The 23,506-nt window shown below is 48.3% G+C and overlaps 2 protein-coding genes across 5 annotated transcripts in view; one reads left to right on the top strand and one right to left on the bottom strand.

Annotated features, from left to right (window-relative positions):
* Positions 1–6,806, top strand: part of ero1b (endoplasmic reticulum oxidoreductase 1 beta) — a 30,356-nt gene extending 23,550 nt beyond the window's left edge. For 3 of the 4 annotated variants that reach the window (XM_030094737.1, XM_030094738.1, XM_030094739.1), the window contains exon 17: positions 4,788–5,765. In XM_030094737.1, the coding sequence (XP_029950597.1) occupies positions 4,788–4,848 (61 nt within the window). In that variant the 3' untranslated portion in view covers positions 4,849–5,765. Of the gene's footprint in view, positions 1–4,787; positions 5,766–6,603 lie in introns of those variants that run through there. The other variant, XR_003931704.1, reaches the window with a different exon arrangement.
* An 8,445-nt stretch (positions 6,807–15,251) lies between these two features.
* Positions 15,252–23,122, bottom strand: LOC115390588 (butyrophilin subfamily 1 member A1-like). Its single transcript, XM_030094499.1, has 5 exons — positions 23,027–23,122; positions 19,971–20,309; positions 19,156–19,443; positions 18,962–19,087; positions 15,252–16,459 (listed from the first exon to the last, which is right to left on the bottom strand). Exons 2-5 carry the CDS (start codon positions 20,296–20,298, stop codon positions 15,987–15,989), a joined length of 1,215 nt encoding a protein of 404 aa, XP_029950359.1. The 5' UTR covers positions 20,299–20,309; positions 23,027–23,122; the 3' UTR covers positions 15,252–15,986.
* Between the last annotated feature and the right edge of the window lie 384 nt (positions 23,123–23,506).

Below are 23,506 nucleotides of genomic sequence, written 5' to 3'. Positions count from 1 at the left end.
TGTTGACTTTAGGTGTTGTCTCCTTCAGTTGTTGTCTCCTTCAGGTGTTGATTTTAGGTGTGGACTTCAGGTGTTGTCTCCTTCAGGTGTTGGCTTTAGGTGTTGTCTCCTTCAGGTGTTGTCTCCTTTAGGTGTTGTCTCCTTCAGGTGTTGTCTCTTTCAGGTGTTGACTTTAGGTGTTGTCTCCTTCAGGTGTTGTCTCCTTCAGTTGTTGTCTCCTTCAGGTGTTGATTTTAGGTGTGGACTTCAGGTGTTGTCTCCTTCAGGTGTTGACCTTAGTTGTTGTCTCCTTCAGGTGTTGGCTTTAGGTGTTGTCTCCTTCAGGTGTTGTCTCCTTCAGGTGTTGACTCCTTCAGGTGTTGTCTCCTTCAGGTGTTGACTCCTTCAGGTGTTGTCTCCTTCAGGTGTTGACCTTAGTTGTTGTCTCCTTCAGGTGTTGACTTTAGGTGTTGTCTCCTTCAGGTGTTGTCTCCTTCAGGTGTTGAGTTTAGGTGTTGTTTCCTTCAGGTGTTGTCTCCTTCAGGTGTTGACTTTAGGTGTTGTCTCCTTCAGGTGTCGTCTCCTTCAGGTGTCGTCTCCTTCAGGTGTTGACTTTAGGTGTTGTCTCCTTCAGTTGTTGTCTCCTTCAGGTGTTGATTTTAGGTGTGGACTTCAGGTGTTGTCTCCTTCAGGTGTTGGCTTTAGGTGTTGTCTCCTTCAGGTGTTGTCTCCTTCAGGTGTTGACTTTAGGTGTTGTCTCCTTCAGGTGTTGTCTCCTTCAGTTGTTGTCTCCTTCAGGTGTTGATTTTAGGTGTGGACTGCAGGTGTTGTCTCCTTCAGGTGTTGACCTTAGTTGTTGTCTCCTTCAGGTGTTGTCTCCTTCAGGTGTTGGCTTTAGGTGTTGTCTCCTTCAGGTGTTGTCTCCTTCAGGTTTTGACTTTAGGTGTTGTCTCCTTCAGGTGTTGTCTCCTTCAGGTGTTGACTTTAGGTGTTGTCTCCTTCAGGTGTTGTCTCCTTCAGGTGTTGACTTCGGTGTTGTCTCCTTCAGGTGTTGTCTCCTTCAGGTGTTGACTTCGGTGTTGTCTCCTTCAGGTGTTGTCTCCTTCAGGTGTTGACTTCGGTGTTGTCTCCTACAAGTGTTGTCTCCTTCAGGTGTTGTCTCCTTCAGGTGTTGTCTCCTTCAGGTGTTGTCTCCTACAGGTGTTGTCTCCTTCAGGTGTTGACTTTGGTGTTGTCTCCTTCAGGTGTTGTCTCCTTCAGGTGTTGTCTCCTTCAGGTGTTGACTTCGGTGTTGTCTCCTACAGGTGTTGTCTCCTTCAGGTGTTGTCTCCTTCAGGTGTTGCTTCCTTCAGGTGTTGACTTCGGTGTTGTCTCCTACAGGTGTTGTCTCCTTCAGGTGTTGACTTTGGTGTTGTCTCCTTCAGGTGTTGTCTCCTTCAGGTGTTGACTTCGGTGTTGTCTCCTACAGGTGTTGTCTCCTTCAGGTGTTGACTTCGGTGTTGTCTCCTACAGGTGTTGTCTCCTTCAGGTGTTGACTTCGGTGTTGTCTCCTACAGGTGTTGTTTCCTTCAGGTGTTGACTTTGGTGTTGTCTCCTTCAGGTGTTGACTTCGGTGTTGTCTCCTACAGGTGTTGACTTCGTTGTTGTCTCCTTCAGGTGTTGACTTCGTTGTTGTCTCCTTCAGGTGTTGACTTCGTTGTTGTCTCCTTCAGGTGTTGTCTCCTTCAGGTGTTGACTTTGGTGTTGTCTCCTTCAGGTGTTGACTTCGGTGTTGTGTCCTACAGGTGTTGTCTCCTTCAGGTGTTGTCTCCTTCAGGTGTTGACTTCGGTGTTGTCTCCTACAGGTGTTGTCTCCTTCAGGTGTTGACTTCGATGTTGTCTCCTACAGGTGTTGTCTCCTTCAGGTGTTGACTTCGGTGTTGTGTCCTACAGGTGTTGTCTCCTTCAGGTGTTGACTTCGGTGTTGTCTCCTTCAGGTGTTGACTTCGGTGTTGTCTCCTACAGGTGTTGTCTCCTTCAGGTGTTGACTTCGGTGTTGTGTCCTACAGGTGTTGTCTCCTTCAGGTGTTGACTTCGGTGTTGTCTCCTACAGGTGTTGACTTCGTTGTTGTCTCCTTCAGGTGTTGACTTCGTTGTTGTCTCCTTCAGGTGTTGACTTCGTTGTTGTCTCCTTCAGGTGTTGTCTCCTTCAGGTGTTGACTTTGGTGTTGTCTCCTTCAGGTGTTGACTTCGGTGTTGTCTCCTACAGGTGTTGACTTCGTTGTTGTCTCCTTCAGGTGTTGACTTCGTTGTTGTCTCCTTCAGGTGTTGACTTCGTTGTTGTCTCCTTCAGGTGTTGTCTCCTTCAGGTGTTGACTTTGGTGTTGTCTCCTTCAGGTGTTGACTTCGGTGTTGTGTCCTACAGGTGTTGTCTCCTTCAGGTGTTGTCTCCTTCAGGTGTTGACTTCGGTGTTGTCTCCTACAGGTGTTGTCTCCTTCAGGTGTTGACTTCGATGTTGTCTCCTACAGGTGTTGTCTCCTTCAGGTGTTGACTTCGGTGTTGTGTCCTACAGGTGTTGTCTCCTTCAGGTGTTGACTTCGGTGTTGTCTCCTTCAGGTGTTGACTTCGGTGTTGTGTCCTACAGGTGTTGTCTCCTTCAGGTGTTGACTTCGGTGTTGTCTCCTACAGGTGTTGACTTCGTTGTTGTCTCCTTCAGGTGTTGACTTCGTTGTTGTCTCCTTCAGGTGTTGACTTCGTTGTTGTCTCCTTCAGGTGTTGTCTCCTTCAGGTGTTGACTTTGGTGTTGTCTCCTTCAGGTGTTGACTTCGGTGTTGTCTCCTACAGGTGTTGACTTCGTTGTTGTCTCCTTCAGGTGTTGACTTCGTTGTTGTCTCCTTCAGGTGTTGACTTCGTTGTTGTCTCCTTCAGGTGTTGTCTCCTTCAGGTGTTGACTTTGGTGTTGTCTCCTTCAGGTGTTGACTTCGGTGTTGTGTCCTACAGGTGTTGTCTCCTTCAGGTGTTGTCTCCTTCAGGTGTTGACTTCGGTGTTGTCTCCTACAGGTGTTGTCTCCTTCAGGTGTTGACTTCGATGTTGTCTCCTACAGGTGTTGTCTCCTTCAGGTGTTGACTTCGGTGTTGTGTCCTACAGGTGTTGTCTCCTTCAGGTGTTGACTTCGGTGTTGTCTCCTTCAGGTGTTGACTTCGTTGTTGTCTCCTTCAGGTGTTGACTTCGTTGTTGTCTCCTTCAGGTGTTGTCTCCTTCAGGTGTTGACTTCGTTGTTGTCTCCTTCAGGTGTTGTCTCCTTCAGGTGTTGACTTTGGTGTTGTCTCCTTCAGGTGTTGACTTCGGTGTTGTGTCCTACAGGTGTTGTCTCCTTCAGGTGTTGTCTCCTTCATGTGTTGACTTCGGTGTTGTCTCCTACAGGTGTTGTCTCCTTCAGGTGTTGACTTCGGTGTTGTCTCCTTCAGGTGTTGTCTCCTACAGGTGTTGTCTCCTTCAGGTGTTGACTTCGGTGTTGTCTCCTACAGGTGTTGTCTCCTTCAGGTGTTGTCTCCTTCAGGTGTTGACTTCGGTGTTGTCTCCTACAGGTGTTGACTTCGTTGTTGTCTCCTTCAGGTGTTGACTTCGGTGTTGTCTCCTTCAGGTGTTGACTTCGGTGTTGTCTCCTACAGGTGTTGTCTCCTTCAGGTGTTGACTTCGGTGTTGTCTCCTACAGGTGTTGTCTCCTTCAGGTGTTGACTTCGGTGTTGTCTCCTTCAGGTGTTGACTTCGGTGTTGTCTCCTACAGGTGTTGTTTCCTTCAGGTGTTGACTTTGGTGTTGTCTCCTTCAGGTGTTGTCTCCTTCAGGTGTTGACTTCGGTGTTGTCTCCTACAGGTGTTGACTTCGTTGTTGTCTCCTTCAGGTGTTGACTTCGGTGTTGTCTCCTTCAGGTGTTGACTTCGGTGTTGTCTCCTACAGGTGTTGTCTCCTTCAGGTGTTGACTTCGGTGTTGTCTCCTTCAGGTGTTGACTTCGGTGTTGTCTCCTACAGGTGTTGTCTCCTTCAGGTGTTGACTTCGGTGTTGTCTCCTACAGGTGTTGTCTCCTTCAGGTGTTGACTTCGGTGTTGTCTCCTACAGGTGTTGTCTCCTTCAGGTGTTGACTTCGGTGTTGTCTCCTACAGGTGTTGTCTCCTTCAGGTGTTGACTTCGGTGTTGTCTCCTACAGGTGTTGTCTCCTTCAGGTGTTGTCTCCTTCAGGTGTTGACTTCGGTGTTGTCTCCTACAGGTGTTGACTTCGTTGTTGTCTCCTTCAGGTGTTGACTTCGGTGTTGTCTCCTTCAGGTGTTGACTTCGGTGTTGTCTCCTACAGGTGTTGTCTCCTTCAGGTGTTGACTTCGGTGTTGTCTCCTACAGGTGTTGTCTCCTTCAGGTGTTGACTTCGGTGTTGTCTCCTTCAGGTGTTGACTTCGGTGTTGTCTCCTACAGGTGTTGTTTCCTTCAGGTGTTGACTTTGGTGTTGTCTCCTTCAGGTGTTGTCTCCTTCAGGTGTTGACTTCGGTGTTGTCTCCTACAGGTGTTGACTTCGTTGTTGTCTCCTTCAGGTGTTGACTTCGGTGTTGTCTCCTTCAGGTGTTGACTTCGGTGTTGTCTCCTACAGGTGTTGTCTCCTTCAGGTGTTGACTTCGGTGTTGTCTCCTTCAGGTGTTGACTTCGGTGTTGTCTCCTACAGGTGTTGTCTCCTTCAGGTGTTGACTTCGGTGTTGTCTCCTACAGGTGTTGTCTCCTTCAGGTGTTGACTTCGGTGTTGTCTCCTTCAGGTGTTGACTTCGGTGTTGTCTCCTCCAGGTTGTCCACCAGTATCTATCAGCTGCATCACTTCCGCCTGCTGCTGAATGAGAGCAGGTAACAGCAGCTGCTGTCCACAAGGTGTCGCCAGCGGACCACGGACTGCTTCTTACTGCTGGACTCCAGGGTGTGCAGCCCCCCCACCCCCCACCCCCAGTGCCTCCCCCCACCCAGACTTCAGCTCTGTTTCTGTTTCTTCTGGTTTCCAACTCGTTGGCCACTCAGAGCTTCTTCCTCCTCCTCCTCCTCCTCCTCAGTGTCTGCTCATGTGTGAGTGTGACTGGGACCAATCTGTTTATGAATACTCTGTGTGCATGTGTGTGTGTGTGTGTGTGTGTGTGTGTGTGTGTGTGTGTGTGTGCGTGTGTGTGTGTGTGTTCGGTTCATTTCTCGTCCTCAGTCAGAGAAAAGCGTCTTTTCCACCTTTTCTCTTCGCTGCCTCTCGAGTGTGTTTTGGGATTTTAAGCGATGGTCCGGGACTTTCTCACCGCGGGGTTAAAGGTCTGAATCGTGTCAGAGGAGCAGCAGAGGCAGAAACGCTCACGTGAACCAAAGAGTCGTGTAAGTTTCCTTCCTGATCCTGCGATCAGTGTTTTCTCTTCTCCAGCTTCGGTCCAGGTCGCGATGAGCTCTGATTGGTCCGGCTGCTTCTGGGTTCTGACCGTCAAAGATCTCAAACGTAGAGTTTGGTTTTCACAAGAGAGGTTTGGAATTCATCTGTTTTTCTGCTCTGTCCAGTTTGGCTCCATGAACTTTGACCTCAGTGATTCCTTCAGTTCACTTTTTATGGAATCAAGAAACTCACCGAACATTTGGTCACAAGAAGAGAATCTTAGATCCTTTGATTTTCACTGGAGTTCTGATGTTGTGTTAGGGTTCTGTTAGGGTTCTGTTAGGGTTCTGTTGGAGTTCTGTTGGGGTTCTGTTGGGGTTCTGTTGGAGTTCTGTTGGGGTTCTGTTGGGGTTCTGTTGGGGTTCTGTTGGAGTTCTGTTGGGGTTCTGTTGGGGTTCTGTTGGAGTTCTGTTGGGGTTCTGTTGGAGTTCTGTTGGAGTTCTGTTAGGGTTCTGTTGGGGTTCTGTTGGAGTTCTGTTGGGGTTCTGTTGGGGTTCTGTTGGAGTTCTGTTGGGGTTCTGTTGGAGTTCTGTTACATGTCAGTTGGATTTCTGCACATATCTTCAGCTCTGGAGCCCAGAGTCGGGGGGCAGCGGGTTCGATCCATGCCTGGCCTGAGCCGAGCAGTGGAGCAGTGGGTCTGGACCAGGACTTCCTGGACTGGTGGTTTTCACTGACCCGCGCCAGCTGGGATCAGGAGCCGTCTGGCCCGCGGTTCTTCACACCGCTTCTTCTTCTTCTGTTTCCTTCAGTTCTGCTTCATTGTTCAGGTTCCAGAGCGGACTGGAATCAGCAGTCAGTGTGGTTTTAGGAGATTTCTCTTCTTGGCGAAATGTGAACGTCTGCCTTCATTCCTCAGACGCCTCTGAATGAGGACGGCGTGTTGCAGGACGCCACAGACCGGCTCATCGCTTCAGCTGGACTCTCCTGAAGTTCTGATGTTTTCAATTTTTGCTTTATTGCTGCCGAAGAATATGGAATTAGACTGTGTGTGTGTGTGTGTGTGTGTGTGTGTGTGTGTGTGTGTGTGTGTGTGTGTGTGTGTGTGTGTGTGTGTGTGTGTGTGTGTGTGTGTGTGTGTGTGTGTGTGTGTGTGTGTGTGTGTGTGTGTGTGTCAGCTAAACAACATGACCCCTTCCTGTTGACTATATTTATTTGAAAAGAGGAATAAATATTTCTGGGTGTCGCTCGGCTCTGCTTCAGCTCCCTGACTCTGGAGAGGGACCCAGGAGAACCCTGGAGGAGGAGGCCTTCTGCAGAACCGCAGTCTGACCCCCGACCCCGAAGTGTGTGTTCTGAACTGGATCATTTTCCTTTTCGAACGGAGTTTTGCTCTTTAGCTAATAATAAACGTTATTTGGAAAATAAAAAATGAAGTTATTTATGCACAGAAGAGTATTTGTGGACAGTTATTTGTTTTTGATGCAGGAGTGTGTTCATGCTGCTGCAACAAGTCTCCTCCTCTTCTTTTGTAAATCAGTCCGTCTGCATTTACATACATCACATGATGAAGATCATACATTTTCAAATGCTTTCATTGTATTTCTGGAGATGATGAAGTAGCGATGTAACCACAGCAACAAATACAGGAGGATTCTTCACTTATTTGAAAAAATCTCCAAAAAACAGCAGCCCTCACACACACGACACACAGTCGGAGCCCAGGCCCTCCATCCGTCTCACCCGGTTCTTTGGTTCTATGCTTGGTCTGAAAACGGCGTGAGGCGATCCTGTTTCAGTAAAGCCAGGGTGATGTTCAGCTGGACCTCACCGGGGCCCTCGCCGCTGTCCTCAGGAACACTCCCAGAACAAAAAGCCTCTTTTTCTTTTTCTCGGGAGAAGACGAGTGGAACAGTCCTTCAGAGGAGCTTCACGAGCTCGTTCAACCCTGTGAGGCCTGGCTGAGACATGAAGCCTGCTGTGACCTTTGACCTCTGTTGCTCTTTGCTCACAAGTGTTCAGCCTACCTGTGAGTTCTGATTCCAGCCACATGGGGAAGGAATCCACAGCTTGTTCCATGACACCCAGCCCGGACGTCCTGGAGCAGGAGGTCATCTGTGGTGCGACCCTGGCAGCTCAGCAGGAGACGCAGGTACAGCCGGTGGGCAGGTCGAGCCTTACTCTGGCTTTGAGTCAGATATTGATGCGAAAGCAGATGCTCTCACCCCTGAAGACCAGAGAAGCACGCTCAGAGAAGTTTTCTGCCGTTTTGAAGTGATTTTCGCCCAGGACTCACATGACTGTATGGTGACTGACCGCCACATGGCGCCTGTTCCCACCGAGCCGGGCCGCCACCGTCTTTTGTCCACCAGTGTGAATTCTGTCCGCTGCCTGCGAGTCAATCCAGGAGATCCTTGACCAATGGCTGGAAAAGAACATCATCCATCTCAACCACTCATCTGGCCAGTGTTGTGTATTTCTATGGCTAAACTGTTTTTATTGCTTTGCGCTGTGACTGCCTGTGTGCCCTGCGCCTGCGTCGGTGGAGGGTCACCGTAGCTAAACCTTTGATCTCTTTGTGATAATGTAAGAACCACAGCCCTGAGGGACAACAGGTCTGAACCGGCCAGGATAAGGAGCTGACGCCCGGTCAGAGGCCACAGGAGGTAACTGTCACGTAGAGCAAAAGTTGCATGTTGCGCCCCCTGCGCATATGTGACGCAGCCCTGAGTCCCTTGATGCACGCAGCGTTCTGGTGCCCGCGCCGGTCAGCCTGACCGTCTGTATTAGTCACTATGTTGAGCCTCGTCAATAAACAGCACGTTTGAAATATAATGTCGTCCACCGTGCGTTACTTGGAGTAGTAAACGTCACATGGTGTCAGAAGACAACTGGATTTGAGCCGCCGAAAGTCGGACGTGAGAGAGAGGAGCCGAAGTGTGCGTCGCCATGGCGAAGTTTACTCCGCCGGAGCAGTTTGATTTCTCAAAGCCGGAAGCATGGCCTGACTGGAAGCTGAGATTCGGCAGGTATCGCATAGCTTCGCTGCTCACGGAGGAAGGGGAAAATGTGCAGGTAAATGCATTAATTTATTCCATGGGAGCGGAGGCTGAGCACATATTCAAGGCGTTCACGTTCACGGATGCTGCGGATGCAGATAAATATGACGTCGTGCTGGCCAAATTCGATGAGCACTTCATCCCGAAACGAAACGTCATCTATGAACGTGCTAAGTTTCACTCCAGAGTTCAACAACCAGGCGAAAGTGTGGAAGCATTTGTCAGGCAACTGTATGAACTAGCTGAAAACTGTGATTTTGGAGCATTGAAAGAAGAGCAAATGCGTGATCGCATAGTGATTGGAATTCGTGATAAACAAGTGTCACAGAAACTGCAAATGAAAAGTGATTTAACATTGAAGACCGCCATCGAAACAGCCAGGCATTGTGAATTGATCAAGTCACAGAATACGGAGCGAGGACACGGCGCAGAGCACGTGGACAATGTTAAGTCAGTGAAGAAGACTGAACAAAAAAAATATGGCAATATGGCGAAGATAAACAAAAAGATGAAAAGAGGAACATGCACGAGATGTGGACGTAATCACAGTGAGGCCGAGCAGTGCCATGCAAAAGGAAAAAAATGCATGAAGTGTAACAAAATCGGGCACTTTGCAGCTGTGTGCCATTCAAAAACCGTGCAGGAAATAACAGAAGCTGATGAGAGTGATACAGTGTTCCTGGGCTCAGTAGAGCTACAACAAAATGATGCACCGATTGCAGAGGATGAGCCACCATGGCGGACAACTCTCACTGTAGCAGGTACGCCAGTCTCATTTAAAATTGATTCCGGTGCTGACACTTCAATCATGTCTGAAGCCACATATGGCACACTGCGGAACAAGCCTCGACTCAGAGAAGTGAAGAGCACCCTTCAGAGTCCAGGTGGCACTGTGGCCACAAGGGGGCAGTTTTTAGCTAAACTAAAAGCCAACATCAGTGGACAACTGAGAAGTTGCTGCTTCCGTGTGGTTGTTGTTCAAACTAATGGGGAAAATCTCCTAAGCAGAACAGTGGCAACCAGACTGGGCCTAATTAAGCACATCAACGAGGTCAATGCATTCAGTGGCCTGGGCACACTAAAAGGAGAACCAGTGAAAATCACACTGAAAGAAGGTGCAGAACCATACAGCATCGCTACGCCACGGCGAGTACCAATTCCGCTACTCCCTCGGGTTGAGGAGGAGTTGAAGAGAATGGAGTCAATGGGCATAATAGAAAAAGTGACTGACCCAACTGAATGGTGCGCGCCCATGGTTCCAGTCATGAAAAAGAATGGAAAAATAAGAATTTGCGTGGACCTGAAAAAACTCAATGAAAATGTGAAACGTGAAAAGTTTATCTTACCTACCTTGGATGACATCATGCCCAAGCTAGCAAAGAGTACAGTGTTCTCCAGCCTGGATGCCGAGAGCGGATTCTGGCAAATTCCTCTTGAGGAGAACAGTGCTCGCCTGACCACCTTTATCACGCCCCTGGGCAGATACTGTTTTAAGCGGCTACCGTTCGGGATCACGTCTGCGCCCGAAATCTTTCAGCGAAAGATGTCTGACCTACTGCATGGGCATGATGGAACGGTCGTGTACATGGACGACATATTGGTTTTTGGAGAAACACAGGAAATACACGACCACAGGCTAAATCGAGTCATGGAGACCATCACCGCCGCAGGTCTACGACTCAACAAGGAAAAATGCAGGCTTAGCCAACCAGAGCTGAACTTCCTGGGACAGGTCGTGACCAAGGATGGCATAGCGCCTAACCAAGAGAGGGTCAAAGCCATAACAACAATGGAACCACCCCAGAATGTGAGTGAGCTGAGACGGCTACTTGGTATGGTGAACTACCTAGGCCGTTACCTACCAAACCTTTCCACTGTGTTACAGCCGCTCAACGAGCTACTCAAGAGTGAGCGTGATTGGTGCTGGGGTCCACAGCAAGACAGAGCGTTCGCAGAAGTGAAACGGCTAATTTCATCAGCACCAGTCTTGGAGTTCTTCGATCCGGCGAAGCCAACCATCGTCGGTGCAGACGCAAGCAGTTATGGGCTCGGAGGAGTCCTCCTGCAGAGCCATGATGGGGTCCTGAAGCCTGTTGCATTCTGTTCGCGTACATTGACGGATGCCGAGAAGAGGTACGCTCAGATCGAAAAAGAGTGCCTTGCAGGAGTGTGGGCCTCTGAGCGTTTCTACCAGTATCTTTGTGGCTTAGAGAGATACAAGCTGCTTACAGACCACAAACCACTGGTGACTCTGATCAACTCAAAAGACCTTGACACCGCACCTATTCGTTGTCAGCGCCTGCTCATCAGGTTAATGAAATTTAACCCAGTCGCAGAATACGTTCCAGGCAAACACCTAGTCGTCGCCGACGCCTTGTCTAGGCAACCCCAGGCAGCCACTGGTTCAGGTGACCTAGAAGCGGAGGTGAAAGCTTACGTGGACTCCGTTGAGGACGACCTGAGAGTGAGAAAGCCGGTCATCGAGCAGATTAAAGACCAAACAGGAACAGATGCTGAACTCCAGTGTGTCCTCAAGTATGTCCAAAAGGGGTGGCCGGAACACTTGAAGAGTGTAGCTGTCAGAGCAAGCACCTACTTCAAAGATCGTGGTTCACTCAGTGAGGCCAGTGGATTGCTGCGACGTGGCAAGCAGATTGTGATCCCTAGCAGTATGAGAGACTACATGTTGCAGAAGATTCACGAGGGCCACCAAGGCCTTACTAAGTGCCGAGAACGGTACAATGGCGCTGTGTGGTGGCCAGGTATCGCCAGTGATGTGAAAAAGCTTGTGATGTCATGTAAACATTGCAACATCTACAGACCGAGCCAGAACAGAGAACCGTTGATCTCCACACCATTGCCAGATCTACCATGGCAGAAGCTCGCAGCTGACCTGTGCGAGTTCAAAGGTCGACACTACTTAATTGTGGTGGACTATTTCTCCAGATGGCTCGAGATCCTGGACTTACCAAAGACAAATTCAGAAACTGTCATACAGAAGCTGAAAAGCATCTTCACACGCTACGGGATTCCAGAGGAGCTCATGACAGATAACGGTCCTCAGTTCGTCGCCGAACAGTTCAAAAACTTTACAGCTGAGTATGACTTCCAGCCCGTTACTTTGAGCCCTCATTTCCCACAATCCAACGGCATGGCCGAAAGAGCTGTGAAGACGGCAAAGTGGATTCTCAAACAAGACAACCCTCACCTAGCTCTCATGAGCTACCGCTCAACACCAACAGAGCCAACTAGGCAAAGTCCCGCCAAGTTGTTGATGGGTCGAGAAATCCGTACAACACTCCCTGTACTCAGAGAGAGCCTGCAGCCAGTGTGGCCTAATCTAGAGACTGTCAAGGGAAATGACGCAAAAGCAAAACAGTCCGACGAGAAGTATTACAACCGCAGACACTCCGCCAAGCCTCTACCACCACTTTCCATCGGTGACAAAGTCAGATTGAAGATCAACGGAGAAAAGGCTTGGACAACACCAGCGACTGTGCAGCGCCAGGAGGCTGCGCCGCGTTCCTTTACACTGGAGACGGAGCGTGGCAACACACCACGACGGAACCGGCGCCACATCCAGCTGGTCAACCAGGAGCTGTCATCACCGCAAAAGATGGATGTTCCTCAGCCGACGGATCAAGATGGACAGCGAGTGCCAGCAGAGCAGGACTTATCCACCGCCAGTGCTCCTGCTGATGCCCCTGGTTCCCCTGAACACCCAACTCCAGTCGTTACCAGGTTTGGTCGGACTGTTAAGCCAAACCCCAGGTATGTTAAGTAGTTGAGATGATGGACAAAAAGGGCAGAATAATCCCTTCTCATCTCAAGGGACTGTGGTAGTCTACCCACACCCTTAGTAAAAAAAAAAAAAAAAAAAAAAAAAAAAAAACCGAAAAAAAAGTGCGTTGAACAGTTTGTGAGACTGTTGTTTTTTTTGTTGTTGTTGGGTGTGTTAACCGTTTTCTCTGCTATGTTCGGACTGTGCTTTAGTGGGTCTGCGTGGGTACACCTTTGGTTTGGCGTTCTGCCTGTAATTACTGTTTGTGTGGTTTATGCCTACTGCGCTTGTAAAAGAGGGGGAGATGTCACGTAGAGCAAAAGTTGCATGTTGCGCCCCCTGCGCATATGTGACGCAGCCCTGAGTCCCTTGATGCACGCAGCGTTCTGGTGCCCGCGCCGGTCAGCCTGACCGTCTGTATTAGTCACTATGTTGAGCCTCGTCAATAAACAGCACGTTTGAAATATAATGTCGTCCACCGTGCGTTACTTGGAGTAGTAAACGTCACAGTAACCAGGTGTCGGTCTCTTGTACCGGTCGCACGTGGCCTGCTGAGATGAGCTGGATTGTTGTAGAAGGCTCCAAGCCAGGGTGTTGTAACCGCAGGACCGCAGATCTGAAGCATGATTGCTGACTCCTGAAGAAGAGGAGTCTCGTGTGTCACTCTTAATTATGTGAAAACGGAGGATAAAGTCTCTCCACCAACGACCGGGGCCATTCAGCCTGGGGTTCAGCCTGAGACCTGTTCTCGCAGGGCTGATGGACCCAGAGCCTCGCATTTAGATTTTATTGCTAGCATGAGGCCTTCTTCGCTGTCTGATCATCTTTCAATCAAATCAAAGAATCTGTGCTGAGACTTAGAGGTTTCAAGCATCCTTTTTTCATTTCAGTCTCAGTCTCGGCACCAGCTGTTAAAACCCACAGGACAATGTTGACAGACTGTTGATGGTTGCCTGCTGAAAAAACAGGTTCCCCTCTCTCGCTGGCCCATGACCCACCTGGATCAGGAGTTAGTGAACGTGAAAGGGTTTCTTCCCCACGGTCGATGTGGCAAATGGGTTTTGGACCATGAAGGTGGACCCCGCTGACCAGTGCAAACTCGGCTTTTCCTTTGGCAACTGCCAGCACACCTGGAAGTGATGCCCGTTCAGGGATTTGAACTCACCGTCACAGTTCAACATCTTTCAACATCTCAAAGCTCGTGTTTTATGTGTTGGAGTTTGTTTGTTCCACGTGTGATTGTGTTTCCTTCCTGGAGCTGAACAGCCAGCGCACCGCTGTCCTCTCACCTCAGACCGCAGACCCAGGCCAGCCTGGACCGTCTGAGACCAGCTGGGGCCGCTGGATGGTTTCTTCCCCTCTTTCTGTCGCTCGCATCCACTTTTTCCAAAAACAGCGCGTTCCGTACGCGGCGGTCTGCGTGTCTATGTGCACAAACACACGCAGCCCGTCGGATCCACATCTTAGTAATCAGTGATTTATGTTGCTCTGTGATTTACTCATTCCCAAATAACTGATAGTCTGACATTATTAATGAATAAAAACTATTTAGAATTAATATTAGTAATAACTGATTTTGGAAAAATTAGTTTTGTGTCTCACATTAAACAGTTTATTGCGCTGTAAGTGACTCGCAGTTAGAGATCTATAATTATTAATTAGTAAATGACAATTTACTCAAATTAGTAATTTGATCAAATTACTTAAAGCAATCCTTACTTTAGTCATTTATTAGCAATTACCAAACATAAACCCCAACACTGTTGAGTCGGATGGTGCAGGCAGTGCACGGCTGGCGTGTGTGACATTTTTTTGGTTTTTGTTGTATATAGTTATAGTTATACTTCATGGTTTGTTGCTTTAATAAACTGTTGCTGTAGACATTCACTAATGCTCCGTGATTTAATTTGTCCAGGAATGCACTGGTGGGGAAGTGTTCAGGGACAGAGCTGAAGAACTGTAATCCCACGGTCTCTCACGGTTCTGACTTTCCCAAACACAAGTCTTGGAGGACAAGCAGTGGCAAACATCCGTCCGTCCGTCCGTCCATCCATCCATCCATCCATCCATCCATCCATCCATCAACAACAACTGATCCAGAACCGGGTCATTCACTCAGCAGTTTCAGCAGGGATGCCCAGACTTCCTGTCCCCAGACTTCCTGTCCCCACACTTCCTGTCCCCAGACTCTTCCTCCAGCTCTTCCTCCAGCTCTTCCTGGAGGATCCTGAGGCGTTCCCAGTCCAGCTGAGAGACATCGTCTCTCCAGCGTGTCCTGGGCTGTCCCAGGGCCTCCTCCAGGTGGGACATGACTGGGCTGGAGCTCCTCCCCAGGGAGGCGTCCTTTCAGCTCCTTCTTCACCACAACGGACCGCCAACCGGACAACATCATCTCTGAAAAAAGCAGAGATGAAATCCTGTGGTCCCCAAACCGGCCCCCCTCCGGCCCCTGGCTGCTCCTACAAATTCTGTCCATAAAGATTCTGAACAGAACCGGTGACAAAGTTCAGCCCTGCTGGAGTCCAACATGCACCGGGAACAGGTCCGACTTACTGCCTTCAAAGTGGACCAGACTCCTACTTCAGTCACACAGAGACCAGACGGTCCTGAACAAGGGGCCCCGGACTCCGTATTCCTGAAGGACCCCCCACAAGACACCCTGAGGGACGTGGTCGAACGCCTAAATCCACAAAAAACATGTGGACTGGTTGGGCGAACTCCCACTGACCCTGGAGCCCCTATGGAGGACTGCAGCTGGCTGAATGGAGGTTTTCACTGGGAAAAGAACCCCAAAGAGACCACCAAGAAGACACATAATGATTAGCACAATGTTTCAATGAGATGTATGAATTTACTGTTTGTTCAGAATGTCAGGAAAATATATAATGAAACTAATACAGAGGAATCAGACTGACACAACTGAAAGGCCTCAGTCAGAACGTTGAGAGGCTGTCCAGGTCGTCTCTGATTCTCCAGCTCAGCTTTCAGACAGAACAGAACAAACATCGTTTCTGAAAAACAGAGCAGGTGCAGACAGAGAGGAGATAGAAGCCCTGGGTAATCTCTCTCTTCCGCCATCTGGAAGACCATCATCTTTAATGAGCTGCAACTCCAGGAACAATCTTCTTCCCGATAGAACATCTCTCAACCGATTTCATCTTCTCACAGAACAAACTGATAAATGATCATTTTTAATGACTTTGTTAATAATCCCGACGGCTCTTGGCTGAGCAGGACTTTCTTGATGTGGATCAGAGTGGGGGCGGGGGACTTTTTAGTCTTTAATTTGCAGAAAAATTTGAAGCCCATGAATCATTTCTCCTTCATTTCACAGTCTTGCTGCACGCCATGCTGGTCCATCACATTGTAGTGTCACAGCGTTGGAAACCCTCAGGTGGGATCAGACTCCAGCCTCCAGGGTTCCCTCTGGAGGTGACGTGAGGGACCAGTGCCACCCGCAGAACTTCAGAACCTTAAAGTCATTATAATGGTACAGCGCAACATGTCATTTGGAAAGCATACTGTTTGAGAAGTAGCACAAAGCTCAGCAAAATCCCTAAATTGTGAAGATCAGCAGGACCAGTCAGATGCAGGCAGAGGTGGCATTCATACTATTATGTTGGGAAGCTGGAAAACAACAGCTGCCTCAGTGAGATGAGAGTTACTGATTCTGATCACGCTTCTAAGGATCTCTGAAGATTTAACTTCGACTGCGGTCGACAGCATGTTTTGGGTTCCTGGTGGGTCCCTGAATGACACCAGCCTCGGGTGGGGGGGGTTAGGTGGCTCTGAAGGATGTACTGTGTTCACTGGTCCAGGTTTTCAGACTGTACCTCCACCCTGTCGGCTCCAGCTCCGTCTCTCTGTCTTGTTATTACTTCAATAGTCTTCTTTACTTCCTCTGCTCTGTCTTCAGTTAGCTGTAAAAACTTCTCTAAATCTTTCTTTTTTCCATCCAGTTCTTGTTGTTCTTCTAAAATAAAGGCTTTTTTTTCTGCCTTCATTTTCTGGAACTTACGACTGCCTTTTTGAAGTTCTTTGTGGTTCTCCTCCATCTTCCTCTCCACCTCTTGCAGCTCTGATTTCTTATTTTTTCCAGACTTCACCAGCTCCTTCTCCAACTTCTTCAACATCTCGATCACACCAACCAAGTCTTTCTCTTCTTCTTGGCTCTCCTTTAAGTCTTCAGCCAGTCTCTGCTTTTCTTCCAGATCCTCCATTCCTGTCGTTTGCTTGGGGAATTCTTCTTCTTCTTCTTCTTTCTTTGGTTTTTCATCACCTGCAAACAAAGAAGTAGACCAAAGTGTGGGAATTCTGCTGATTTGCACGTTGAACAATCAACCAGACCAATCCACAACATGAGGCAAGAGTCGGAAACGTCTGGGATCCCTGTGCAACACTCCTGAAACCATACCAGAAGGAACGCTGTCGTGAACAATGAATAACTCCAAATCGGATGATGGTGGATTTGGGACCATTTGTGATCAGGGTGCCCATTTTTCTACTGTTTTACTCATGCATGCACGTCTGTGTGGGGTAATCCGCCTGGGTTTCTTCTGAAAAGACCTTCTTATGAGATCAATCCACCCACCGTCCATGACGACGACAGACGTTAAAGGTTGTATAGGAGATCTTTATTACTAACAAAAATGAATTAAAGCTAAAAAATGGTGTTACTAAGCTGTAGCAGCCTTGTTTTTATCATGATCAAAAAAAAATCATAAACATTAATCAACTCTGGAGGTTGTAAAACCAACATTACTTTAGCCAAGTGTGATGCCCACCAGTGTGCCCACTTGTGTAAATGTATTTTTCTGTTTGAGTTTTTCTCATTGATGTGTTTATTATTTTGTGAAAAAGACCTATAAAAGGTATGATCTGTGAAACTGACATGTAGTCGCAGCACTCCAACCAGTAGGAGGCACTGTGAGCCTGTGGTATCTGTCACCTCACCCTCCGGTTCACTCTCATAGCTGCATGATCCGGAGAAGGAGAAGCCACGGCTCCCGTGTGATCACTTCGTCTTTATCATTTCAGGTATGAAACATGATCAAAAACTAGTGAAAGTGTCCATAAGACTTGTAAATATTTTGAGTTTGGTTTGGGCGAGATGCAATTGACTCAGATGATCAGTAGAGTGCTTAATCTTGTGTTTTTGGGACCACATGTCAGCCAGAAGTGACAAAGATGGCGGTGTGGCACGCAGATAGAGTTAAAAGACATCTTTATATTTCTTTATATGGGCAGCACGACTCATTTCTGTTGGGTAAAGAGTGTTTTTCATGATTTGACTGGCTCCATGACATGATTTCATAAAGTTTAATCGGTGTGCATTTAAAGAAACTGTTAAAAAGAGGTTAAATAGTAAAATGTTGATTAAAAAGAAGTAAATTCATGTAAAGATGATTTGGTTAAAAAGTTTGAAAGTTGTCTATTTACATGATTCTGTGTTGCACAAGTCCATGAGAAGACTGAGATGCATATCAAGTGCATTATGCTACCATGATATTATTTGGCGTGGATTTTGGATGAATGACTGAAAGATGTGACAGATTTGTTTATGTTATGCAAAAGAAATGGGTTAAGAGAAACACATGTTTTGTGAATGTTTGAAGATGTCTTCAGAGATTAAAAGAAACAGTGATTTGCTGTTACCTTTGAAAATGGACAATGTCAATGAATAGTAAATAGAATGACATGTTTAATAAAGATAGCTGCATGATCCGGAGAAGGAGAAGCCACGGCTCCCGTGTGATCACTTCGTCTTTATCATTTCAGCAACATATAACTGCCCACGGGAGCCGCAGCCCGGTACCCGTAACACAAGCAATAAGGAGGTAGCCTCCTTATCTATTGGTTTTCTAACGTGTCAATCAACCTCTCTACATTTGTAGCGTAGCTCTCATGCTCCTACGACCTTTCCGTACCCCCCCCCTCCCCCCCCCGCCCCGCTCCCCCCATGCCAGGCTCTGCTGCTGCTATCAACACCTTTTCACCTGTAGACTTGAGACAACTGCCACAAACAATGTATGTTTTCATCTTAAAACAAGACTTGTATGAAACAGTCCGGAGAGTGGGGGGGTTGGGGGGGGGGGGGGGGGGGTTGTTTAGCCTGCAGGCTGCAGCCACACAGATCAGCTGTGAGCTCCGAGTCTGCTCCAGTCCTGCAGCTCCACACAAACCTCCCCGTCCTCCTCTGATCCACCGAGACCAGGGACGGCTCAGGGACAGGGTTTTACTCATATTGGCTGTGTTTAGTGTTGTTCAAAAGGACACGCTGGTAGCTATGTGTTAGCGCTGTGATGCTAAGTTGCTACATGTTACTTTCTGCTAAGGAGGAGGCGTTCCTCCGTACAGAGCAGGGAGGAGGGGTGTGGGTCACGTATGGCAGCATTTCAAAAAGGACTAACTGTCACTGGATTTCTCTCTCCATGGAAAATCCTCTGTACGCCATCGATCTGAGGTTCCTAACCTGGTACCGTGGCAGACTGCAGCCTGCGGTGACCTGCTGACCTCTGAGGACTCGCTACGTCAGTGTTAAGCTCAGCCTGACTCCGGTAGCTGAAATACAGCATGACTGAATGATCTGATTTGTCTGAACTTGAGAAAAACAAAAGAAAGAAGACCAAAGATTTTCAGCCAGAATCGTCCATCTTTGAACTGGGCCGAGCAGAATCGCGGCGTATAGACGCTTCCGTGGTTGCGGCTGACCGTTACTGATCGCGGCGGACGGGTGAAAAGCACAATACCGCTGATGACCAGAGATGAAGCAGTGACTCACTTCTGCTGGTGGCTTTCAGCTTCCACCAGCCGAAGAAACATGAAAACCAAACGATGACGGCAGCAGCCAAGACCAGGACGGCAGTGACCCGAGCAGCCGAGCCGGACGGATCCTTCGACTCCTCCACTGGAACGACACAGAAGAGCAGAAGATGGTTTCCAGATGGTCGCCGAGCTGACGTGAAGCTGCCTCACCTTTAAAGCTGAACTCTGCAGTTCGGCTCTGGCTGATGTTGCTCTGCTGGACTCGGCAGGACAATGTGTTGCTGGTCCTCTTCTCCACAGTCACCCTGCTGCTAATAGCGTAGAGACCATCGGGACCCCTGTGGGTCTGCGAAGGTCCGGCAGAGACCGGCTTCCCCTCAGCGTCCAGCCACAGCAGCTCGGGCTCCGGATACCAGCCGGCAGACTCGCAGCCCAGCAGCACTCCTCCTCTGGACTGGCCGGCCTCTGCTGAGACGGCCACGGTGGCGGGGGCGCCACCTGCAGGTGGAGCACAGACGGAGTCAGTCCGCTGGTTCAGCAGAGACTGGTCGTCCCTGAAACCGCTCTGTGTAAGTCAGGCATCGTGGGATTTCTGGCCATCCATGTGTTGGCTCAAATAAAGTCCTTTCTATGTGGAACTTCTTTATTCTCTGAGGAGATATCAGGCATCCAGTGAGGTTCTTCCCTCAGATTCTAAATTGTTGCCATTTGCAAGGCGTTCCAAATCATTTCTAATAGTTTTCAGTGCTTTGCAGTTTCCGAGAATGAGTCAAATGTTCAGATGAATTTACACAATTTTCTTTCTCATTGTCTTCACACCTGTCTCAAACTGTTTACAATGCGTTTCCTGCAAATAACAAAGTACAAGAATCGATTATTCAGATGATCCAGCAACCTCTGCACTTTTTCACGAATGTCTCTCTGATATGCGCTGGATCCGAGGCACACTTGGGTTTGTCGGTTGGTTCTGTGGGCGGAGCTGCCAGCAGTGCTGATCTGAGACGGCTTCCTGACACTGCACTCACCAACATGCAGATGAACCTCAACGGAAGCCTTTCCCGGAACGTCGCAGCGGTATGTTCCCTGATCCGACAGCCTGACGCTGGACAGTCGCAGGGACAGGTCTCCCTGCTTCAGTCTGCCCGGGGACAGATATGTCCTTCCCACGTACAACGGATGCTGATTCACCAGGAACTCCATCCCGTCTCGCCTCAGATGGACAAACCTGGGGCTCAGGTCCGACCTGGACCACTCCATTGTGCTTTCAGTCACATCAGCAGCGGGCTCCAGCTGGCAAGACAGAACCACGTCGGCGCCAAGCGTGGCCAGAACCGGCTGGGAGGGGCCGGCCATCTGATACTGACCTGAGGAGGAAGCAGGTGTCAGAGTCGTGCAGCACCAGGACACACTCTCATCTTCCAGACTAGGGATGTCCTGATCCTGATACCAGCATCAGTACTCGCTCCGATACTGGCCTACTTTGCTGTCGTCGTACTCGTTTAATACTCTGGCATGACAGCAGCCCATACCTACAACCCGTCTGCAGCCGGACTGAACCAGCCGCCTCAGCGGCTCTGCGTTTGTTTGGAGGATTAAACAATGTCGGGAATCAGCATTTGAATTGGTTTTTATGGTACTCATATCAGTACTCGGTATCGGCAAGTACCAGTACTTGTACTCGGTTAGCAAAAAGTGGCTTCAGGAGTATGAGGAGGAGGCCCGGGGCTTCCTGGTGCTGTGGTCTTCAGCAGAAGTCCAGGAGCAGCGCAGACCCAGTTCTCCTTAAGATCCACGGGGAGCTGACTTCAGCCACTGATGCTAGCGTACTCATTAGCAGCTAGGCTAACGTTGACATGATCACTGCTGAGCAATAAAACGTCTCTGATGTTTCCCTTCTTTCTGAAACGCCGTCGCGGTTGAATGAGACGGCCAGTCGCTAACAGCTAAACTAGAGAAGTCTTTAGTTCCAAACAGGACAGTGACATGTTCAGTAAAGTGCTTGAAAACAATGACTTTTGATCCAGATCTTGTCAGGCGGACATGTACTGTTTTTGTCTTTTTGGGTATGTTCAGGGTGACATTTGAAAAAAGAAAGACAGACCGTCCCAACATCTTATTTTGCCAGCGTCTGGACATGGGTATGTGTCAGGATACTTCATGCAAATTCACTTCTTGGAGTGAACACATTAATATTTGCTCTCAGATAATTTGAGCAGAAAGGTTTTCTGGGCCCTGAGACCAAACGGCCCGAGCTGGGAGTGGCCAGCATCAACCTCTGGTGACCTTCAGTATAGCTAAGTGGACACAACAGTGAGTAGAAGAGAACAAAACATCCTGGCTGGTGGGCCTGGCTCCCAGTCTGGCAATTTACAAAATGAGGCGACAACATAGTAATACGACGCAGAACGCACTGCTACAATTTAAGATGGGGCTAATGATAGCACACAGCTTGATGAGATGGGTGTATCTGATGCGCTTTAACGGTCTGAAACAAAGTGAAATGACAAAGTGATGTCATGGTTGCAATGCAACATGGTTTCAGGAAGAACATCTGTAATCTGATGTCAGAGGAGGAAGATGCTCTATAATCTGATATCAGAGGAGGAACATGCTCTATAATGTGGATGCTAGGGGAGGAAGATGCTCTATAATCTGATGTTAGAGGAGGAAGATGCTCTATAATCTGGATGCTAGAGGAGGAAGATGCTCTATAATCTGGATGCTAGAGGAGGAAGATGCTCTATAGTCTGATGTTAGAGGAGGAAGGTGCTCTATAATCTGATGTTAGAGGAGGAAGATGCTCTATAATCTGATGTTAGAGGAGGAAGATGCTCTATAATCTGATGTTAGAGGAGGAAGATGCTCTATAATCTGATGTTAGAGGAGGAAGATGCTCTATAATCTGATATCAGAGGAGGAAGATGCTCTATAATCTGATGTTAGAGGAGGAAGATGCTCTATAGTCTGATGTCAGAGGAGGAAGATGCTCTATAATCTGATGTTAGAGGAGGAAGATGCTCTATAATCTGATATCAGAGGAGGAAGATGCTCTATAATCTGATGTTAGAGGAGGAAGATGCTCTATAGTCTGATGTTAGAGGAGGAGGATGCTCTATAATCTGATGTCAGAGGAGGAAGATGCTCTATAATCTGATGTTAGAGGAGGAAGATGCTCTATAGTCTGATGTTAGAGGAGGAAGATGCTCTATAATCTGATGTTAGAGGAGGAGGATGCTCTATAATCTGATGTCAGAGGAGGAAGATGCTCTATAATCTGATGTTAGAGGAGGAAGATGCTCTATAATCTGATGTTAGAGGAGGAAGATGCTCTATAATCTGATGTTAGAGGAGGAGGATGCTCTATAATCTGATGTTAGAGGAGGAAGATGCTCTATAATCTGATGTTAGAGGAGGAGGATGCTCTATAATCTGATGTCAGAGGAGGAAGATGCTCTATAATCTGATGTCAGAGGAGGAAGATGCTCTATAATGTGGATGCTGGGGAGGAAGATGCTCTATAATCTGATGTTAGAGGAGGAAGATGCTCTATAATGTGGATGCTAGGGGAGGAAGATGCTCTATAATCTGATGTCAGAGGAGGAAGATGCTCTATAATCTGATGTTAGAGGAGGAAGATGCTCTATAATCTGGATGCTAGAGGAGGAAGATGCTCTATAATCTGATGTTAGAGGAGGAAGATGCTCTATAATCTGGATGCTAGAGGAGGAAGATGCTCTATAATCTGATGTTAGAGGAGGAAGATGCTCTATGCGTCTCCTGTGTGTGACAGTCTGTGCTTGTCCTCGTCAGTTCCTTCGTCCATCTATGGCTTGTTGGACTTTAATAAAGACTGATGGTGTCTTTGATAGAGAGCAGAGCATTGTGGGATGTCAGGACCTCAGGCAGATGTCGACTGTCGTTGTCCCAGTTTTAGATCTTTGTAGTTGCAGGTTTATGACTGAATGTTGTCATAAAAGTCTCTAGTGTGGCGGTTTTTGACCTTTCTTCCAGCAGGCAGTAGCAGCAGACCACATGGCCTCTGCAGCTGAACGCGAGCAGCGATCATCAGACCCCGACTCACCTCCGCAGCACTGTGTGAGCAGAAGAAGAAGGGCTGAGAGATGGCACACCGAGGCACCGGGAGCCCAGCGAAGCCCACGTCTGGTCCAGCAGCGAAACATCCTGACCACTGAAAGAAATCCAGTGAAGAAGACAGCCTTCCACAATAAAGTGAGCAGAGGAGGCCCAGAGTTTGGAGAAGCAGTGGGAACCATGGACCAGGGAGGACACACAACTCCAGTAAATGACTTCAATAAATCAAAACGCTGTGGAAGAACAGCCTCCACGTTTTCCAGAAGCACACTTCGCTTTCACTTCTGCTCCTGTCTTCATCTGAAGTTTCATCTTTCTACAAGTAAATATGAAGACAGACTTGTTCACACTAAGGATCAGTTTTAGCTTCTAAATATTTTTTGAGCCAATACGAATCATGCAAATCACAGAGATAGTGAAACTCTTCTTCAGGGTCGGAGCTACCTGGGGTTTACGGCAGGAGGCCACA

This window comes from Salarias fasciatus, chromosome 6 (assembly GCF_902148845.1).
Source record: "Salarias fasciatus chromosome 6, fSalaFa1.1, whole genome shotgun sequence".
NCBI classification, from domain to species: domain Eukaryota; kingdom Metazoa; phylum Chordata; class Actinopteri; order Blenniiformes; family Blenniidae; genus Salarias; species Salarias fasciatus.
This window is presented reverse-complemented; position numbering and strand designations above follow the sequence as displayed.